General features: G+C 44.7%; 1 protein-coding gene across 1 annotated transcript; it reads right to left on the bottom strand.

Annotated features, from left to right (window-relative positions):
* Positions 1-3,140: 3,140 nt before the first annotated feature.
* On the bottom strand, positions 3,141-5,117 carry LOC137916209 (leucine-rich repeat transmembrane protein FLRT2-like). The gene has a single exon (XM_068759290.1). The coding sequence runs from the start codon at positions 5,112-5,114 to the stop codon at positions 3,141-3,143; it is 1,974 nt and encodes a 657-aa protein (XP_068615391.1). The 5' UTR covers positions 5,115-5,117.
* Between the last annotated feature and the right edge of the window lie 2,552 nt (positions 5,118-7,669).

The raw sequence follows: 7,669 nt of genomic DNA, 5'->3' as shown, positions 1-7,669 counted from the left end.
CGTAAGGCAAATACCTGTCTCTGTTACACATTCACAGGCAGGAGACACTGAATGCCGCGATAGTTTGACCCCTTCGTTCGATCGGCACTCAACTTAAAACAGGGACTTGATCGATGGCGACGAATAAAGACGTGAAATAAATGTGCAAGTGGTCTGTTCGTAGACAAAGGTTCAAATAATAAGTGGAGATGCTTTGATAACCACAGAAGATCTCAGTATTGATGAAACAAATCATCATTTTAAATACCTAAAATATTTTTGGTTAAAAATAAATGTGCCTCATCTGCCAGGCCAGTGAGATTATTACAATCATTCAGTTTGCTGCAATGCAAATTAAATCACTTACATTTTAACATTTTGCTAAATATTCACTTGATGCAAAGCGATTGACACCGCTCTCATGTCAGTACAGTAAATATGAGCTACTGGCGATTTAGCTTAGCATGAAATTAGGAAGAAAATCTGGTTTCATTTAAAGGGAACAAATCTGCCTCCCGACACCTCTAATAGTCAAGAGATTAGGATATTTTTTTATTATGTGGTTTCATATGTACTTTCATTTAATGCAATAAAGCTCATTATAAACATTTAAAACGTTTAGTTTAAAATATTCAAAATGTGACGTGAAGGAATTTCAATGTACTATGTTGGAAAAAATAATACCTCCTGAATTTTGGATGCTAACCAGCTAGCTCCCGGTCACTTGGCTTTGTGATACCGCTAGAGTCACTATGGCGTCCAATTTGTATGCGGTCCTACGTGGGATGGAGGAGAGGGAGTATTGCATCTGCTTGTAAATCATGCTGAAAGTACTGCTCCAGGTTTCCATTAAGGACGGATGGTCAATAAATAGTAAATGCAACAATTATTACCACAAACATAACTCTTGGGGAATAAATGGATGAAGTAAGACCCTTAAGTTGCAATAATATTCCTCGACTGGTGAGTAAACAGTTGGTAAGGCCAGCAGTGGCTATTGACTGCACATATTTGCTTTCTTGCTCCAGGGTTAGGGTTAGGATTCAAAATGTTGCCATTTCTTAAGATGCAGCATCTTGAAATGTTTCCAGATGTTCCACAATAATGGGGGGGAAAACCTATCAAATCTGGGAAAACATACAAGTTTTATAATTTAAAACAGGTTTCTAAGACAGGAGTCTTAAAATATATGTTAAGATGGATTCCAATTAGCTTTTGCATTCTCATAACACCATCCTCATATCCTTTCTTTCAAGCAGCTGTCCAAAGGCTAGCAGGCAAAAAGCTAATTCTGGAATTCCAGTGAGTTACTTTGAGATATTCCAATCAAAGATCAACTCAAGCCCTTGAAATGTTTTCCATCTTGCTTGCAGTCGTTCCCCGTCGTGTTCTGTTAAGCACCTATGTGTGCACCTCAGCAAAAGGGAAAGCTCTCTCCTGGCGCAAGTGAAAATAAAGTCTGCATATTTTCTCCCTTTTTTGGTTGAGGATTATGTGGAAAGGGGTGAAGGAGGCGGGGAGACCAGATGGGTCAGATGTGGGAACTCTTTAAGCTTGGCCCGACAAAATAAAATCTTGTCAGATCAAATAAAGTCTTCTTAGGCATAATGGCGACGTCTCGCTGTTACCTCACATGCAAAGAACTGCCACCGCAGTCCAGGAGCTGAATGGCATGAAAACCATTTTAATTGAGCCCATGCAGGGATCAGAGGTGCAGAGCCATAAATGAAGCAGACGGTCTCATAAGTGTCCACAAAAGGATAAACGATGAGATGCTCATTCAGAAATGTCCATTGTGGGGATCTTATTGTTGAAATGTCCTAATTTATTAAAAAGCCTAATGAACACTGGGATTCGGTTGAAATAAGTGGGTGGATAATTAGCATATGTGCGTGTGCTTCCTCATAATTCATCACACACACCCACACACACACAAACAGAACCCCATTTTAGACCGCGGTAGTGAAAATCCACATCATATCACCAAACCCAGAAAACACTGTTAGTTTTCAATGATTCCACGTCATTAAGTAGTTCAATGAGTAATATTACTCTAAACAATACTGTTTGAGCGTGAGTAATATTGTCTGGGTAATGGATTCCAGCCTAAAATTGATCTTTGCTGGGACTTTTGTTCTTTCTTTCTGTCTTGCCCTCTTGTCTGTCCACTGAGGGAAACTGCCCCCTTGTGGTCTCACTTGTCAAAACAAGGAAAACTGGGGAAAATAACAGCAAAAATAATAAAGAATTCCTTCAAAAAGAATCTGCAAAGTCTCAACGCAGCCATGCAGCTCATTAGGGACAATAATGCTTTGTTGCTTTTTAAACTCCTATTATTTCCACCTCCTCACAAAAAAAAGAAAAAAGAAAACTGTGCTGGAAATCTCTCACATTTTTTCAGAGTTTTTCCAAAAAGTGTCTCTTAACTAAGCCCAACTTTGTTCCGCCACCAGCAGAACACAAAGCTTCTAGCATTAAGGCACTTTTGGGAAATCTCGTATGCCATTTGCCAACACGACTGTACACAGTAACTCACATGTAATAAGCCACCTCTGCTCATTTCCTGCCATGATCTGATAATAGGAAAGTGCACTTCAATTCATATTTACATCATACCACCAGCTGGCCAGTGCCATATTTCCACAGCTTGTGTTGTCTTCAATACTGCTCTGTTGTAGCGTGTTTCAAAGCACATAAAGGCCATATTTTGCTTCTGTGGTTAGCAAAGGATCCCAGCCCTCTAAGCGCCCTTATACATATCCAGGACTGACAGGGTTCGACGTCAGACGCTACAGCCCAGGGTGCCGTGATTGTACAAATCCATGTGTATCTACAGTACTGACCATTAAAACGACGCTCGAAAACCCTGCTGGTTATAAAAAAAAGAAAATAAAAGAAAAAAAGGATACACTTGTATTTCTTTTCCTAAGAATAAAAAAGATAGCAGAGAATCCCACATTTTTATCCACAGTATAAATTACATTGTAGACAGAACTTGGAAATATATATATAGTACAATTATATTTGACTAGAACTTTTTATATTTTTGTTGTCTACACAAATGGTGTTTATGTGTGTAATTATGCATGTGGTGTTTAGTGTTTCTGGTGTGCGCATGTGTGTGTGTGTGTGTGTGCACGTCTCTGCTGTTTTCTGTTGCATCACGTGTGGCAGAATTCTGTACTGGGCACGTTGCTGCTCTTGCAGTAGGCTATGCTGTTGTTACTGAGGTGACAGTCTCTAAACCCGATGCCCCCGTTGGGCGTGTAGATGGGCTGAATGCGGAAGTCTCCCTTGAGCAGCTGCTCGTTGTTCAGCGCCACTATCTGGAAACTGGTCTCAGTCATCTCTAGAATGGAATTATCCTTCTTGGTTCCCGCCTCGCAGTAGTCGTCTTTTCTCCTGCCCCGGTTGTATTTCCACTTTGCCGCAGATGACCGGCTCTTCCTGTGCATGTGCCAGCAGAACAAGCTGAGCAGCGTTACCAGGACGACAAGGATCGCCCCGCCTATGATCCCAGCCATTAGCAGTGTGGAGTTGATGCTCTCCTGAGGAGCTTGCTCTCTAACGCGAGACACAGCAGGCTTGGTCCTGGCTTCGGAACATATAGTATCCTCTCCAGGCCTGTAGGAGTTAAGCGAGTCCAGCACGTGCACGCAGATCCGATACACGGACCGGGGCTCCAGATTGGCGATGATAACATGCCGCCGATCTCCGCCAACTGTCCTCTCTCGCATTCCCTCGTTGATTTGGCTTTGGCCCCTTTTGACCCAAGTTACCTTGTAGGCAGTGACAGTGAAGTAGGAAGCCCAGCTCACATCGATGTTGGTGGAGTTGACGACATGGAAGTAGATCTGAAGGGGGTCTTCATAAGGCGGCAGGGGGCCAGGGGGGTAGTTATGAATTGGGGGTAAAGGAGTGGAGGGTGAGTCAGAGTAGTTTGGGCTAGATGTAGTGATGAGAGTGGAGATCATGGTGGTGATTGGGATGGTTGTGGGTGGGGGAGGGGGTGTTGAGCGGAGTGTAGGCCAGGGCGGGAGGTCATCATCAATCGGACATTCTATAATATCCAGCGTGAGCTCTCTGATTGCCATTCCACGCACCTTTTCGGGGCTCAGGCACACAAATCCTCGAGCGTTAAGGGAAGAAGGAAGAGACTTGAGCCATACCACAACCCATTTGACAGAACAGTCACAGCGCCAGGGGTTGTTCCGCACCATGAGATGCCCGAGGCTTGACAGGCCATCGAACACACCCTGCGTAAGGCTCTGAAGCTGGTTGCTTGAGATATCCAGTTTTTCAAGCCTATTTAGAGAAGCAAAGGCATCCACAGGGATCTGGTCAATCTGGTTTTCCTGGAGACTCAGTTTGACCAGTGACTGGCTGGGTAGGAGGGGAGGTGGGAAGGTGAGAGAATTACGGGCCAGGGCCAGCTCACGGAGGTTGACCAGGTCCTGGAAGGTCCCTGGCGCAATGCCCTCATCTGTAAGCAAGTTCCCATCCAGGAGGAGGCGCTGCAGGCGTGTCACATTCTGAAAGGCCTCCTCAGCAATGATAGCTATACGGTTTTCATCCAACCGCAGCTCTTTCAGGTCCTCGGGAAGGCCAATGGGAATGCTGCTTAAGTGGTTCTTGGTAAGGAAGAGGAGTTTGAGGCTTATTGCCTCCCTAAATGCCCCCTCTTCCACCCCCACAGTGGAGATGGAGTTATCATCGAGGTGCAGCTCCTCTAGTCGAGTCAACTGGGCCAGGGCTGCCTTGGAGATTGTTTGGATATTGTTCTCCTGGAGATGCAGGACCCTGGTGTTTTTGGGCAGATTGATAGGGAACTCATCCAGCTGGTTGCCATAAATATAGACAGTCTCCACGGAAACCAGATTGTGAAGTTCCAAAGGGAAGCCAGCATTGTTTATCTGGTTGTTATGAAGGAAGAGGACCTTGTAGCCTTCCTCCATCCCCAGAGGCACTGACGTCAGGCTGCGTTCATTGCAGTACACATATGTGTTGTCACAACGACACTCTTCCGGGCAAGAGGCACCCGGGCTAAATTGCATTTGGAGGCTTAGGATGACGGTCAGCCAAAATTGCAAGGATGAAGCCCAATCTTTATTCCAGAGTCCAGCAAAAAACTCCATAGTGGAAAAAACACACAAAAATTGTTTAAACCCACAATGAAAAAGAATTATGGGAGAATAGAACAAATCTGAAAATCAGAAAGGGAAGGACGCATATATATATATATATCCACAAAAAAAAAAAAGAAACTCAACCGCAAAAAGTCCACCTAGGAGAGTTTAGCAACGATGCAGTTAGCTGGCAAACGAGCAGGACCCCGTGGGAGTAATCCTGTAAATTCTAGTCCTCAGATGGCCTCATTAGTGGGGAGCGGTCCGCTGACTGACTCCATCCATGCTGAGACACCAGACCATAGCAGGACTCTTCATTCGTAACTCCATGCAGAGGTCAGACGGGGCAAATTTGCTGCCGCGCAGTAGAGAGTCACTACAGGCTCCATTCGCATGTCCGTCACACACTGCTGGACCCCAACCAGGGAAGAGTCCAAAGGGGGTGACATTTGGATCCAGAAACCTATGGGATACAGAGAAATGCTAGATTAGTACATTTCGGGGTGGTCTTTCTTGGAAAAAAAATAATGATCGAGGCCTCCCGTTTCCCTGTCTCTTTATTTGCCATACAGGCATGCACCAGGCACAAACCATTTGCCTTTCCCTTTCTCAGACTCCTGTCCCACGTAGACAGAGCGACAAAACATATTGTTCACTGTTGATGTCAAACTATGTGCTGGCTATTGAAATAAAAAGAGTCCAACCATCTGATAAATATGCAGAACAGCTCTTGCACATCCGGTTTCACAGACATAAAGAAGGCTTTTATTCCTTCGGCTCTATCAAAGGAGGGGATAGAGCACTGCAAGGACACACACACACACACACACTCACGGATTCAGAGGTTCTGAGCGACATCATCGTCGCTTAATGGGGGAGGAAAAAGGCTAAAAAATAAATGAGATTGATAAAGACACCACCTCAACTGTATGCTGATAAAAAAAAATATTACAACTCTTTGTTTTTTGTTTTTTTCCCCTGTCTGCTTGGGAAAACACTGTGGGCAGAGGTACATGAGTAAACACGCAGGCGAGTACAGGAAACGGAGGCAGTCGTGTAGCTGGTGGCCTTCGGCGTCACTCGTCGCTAAGTGCAGGCGTGAACAACCACCAAACCAAAGAGTTCAGGCTGGGAAGCACAAAGTAAAGGAGAAGCACTTGAAGAATAGACACCCTGAATATCAGCTCGCGGATCTCGTCTCACTGGAGTGACATACACAAGCTGTCAAATGAAATGGGATTGGAAAATAATTTAGTCGCTCCACCTGCAATAAATGATCAATACAAGCTGTTTTTCACCATACAGAGCACTAAATGTAAAACGCCAAGGCCATACAGTAGACCCCCCCCCCCCCCAGACCCGTTATCCCAAGTTTTATGAGCCATCAAACTTCCCCCCAATTCCCTGACACGATTAAAAAATAGTGGTTGTCATCGGTAGATTTCAGCACAGCCGAGGCGCCGCCCTGTCAGCGTTGGAAGACGCGCAATAATTGGAACGCGGGATTGAATGTTAAGCACAGGAACGGCCATGAGCCAGGATTGAGTTGTGCCGCAGGGCTCGTCAAGGAAAAACAGCAGCTATGCTCATCTGAATTATTGCTTTTTGTGTGTTTATTTGTATCCGTTTCATATTTGCTACGTTGGAAATAGAAATATATCACGTAAATTAAATCAATCGTTCTGCCTTTGTGGGATGGCGGCTTTAAACTCCACGTAATGTTTGCTGGCTGACATTGAGCCGACACGGACTCCGTGTCCCAGACAATACTTTGACACACATCTGTGTTATACGTCTTTAAATTGAAAGGGATAAATGTATTCAAATAAGCTTTCTTGTGTGTGTGTGTAGGGGGGGGGGGGGGGGGGGTAATAAGCAACCACACCAGGTGATAAAAATGTGTTGCCACAGCAGCAGAATCAACGGCAGAAGGCAGCAGCATCACCATTATTACAGCTGCATAAATAAAATGTCACCAGTAATCCAAATCGTAACCTTAAAAAAAAGGATCATGACGTCACAGGTATTTGCTGAACTCGACATCTGACACACACGGTGAGCGCGGATAGATCAATGAAAGGAAAGTAATGGAACACCTTTGCCCCTTTTTTTCTTTTTCTTTCATTTCGCTCCCAGCCGACGGAGCAGAGTTTATCCGCGCCAGGTCAACGCTGTGATACGTGTCCAGGACAATCCGATTAGAGCTGGATTCAGCGACGGAAACGCAATTAAAAGTTTAGAATGGATGAGGGTATTTAAAAGGCGATAAGAGGCGGATCAGGTATACTAAAGCCTCTAAAGCCCAGCGAGCGGTGGTCATTTGAATGCATTATTTCAAAAGGGGGATTGAAAACCGTGCGCATTGAGCGTCAACACACACACACACACACACGCACAGAGACACACTTATGCGTGTGCTTACAAGGAGAAGAAAAAAAATCGGTTTTTTTTCCGAGGCGAAAAATGTGGATCTGGGCGGCTTGCTGCTCGGTAATCTTTAGCCCGATGAAGCGTCTAATTAAACTGCGGGGGGGAATTGGCGAACGATTTTTAATTAATCTTCA

This window comes from Brachionichthys hirsutus, unplaced genomic scaffold (assembly GCF_040956055.1).
Source record: "Brachionichthys hirsutus isolate HB-005 unplaced genomic scaffold, CSIRO-AGI_Bhir_v1 contig_314, whole genome shotgun sequence".
In the NCBI taxonomy this organism is placed as follows: domain Eukaryota; kingdom Metazoa; phylum Chordata; class Actinopteri; order Lophiiformes; family Brachionichthyidae; genus Brachionichthys; species Brachionichthys hirsutus.
This window is presented reverse-complemented; position numbering and strand designations above follow the sequence as displayed.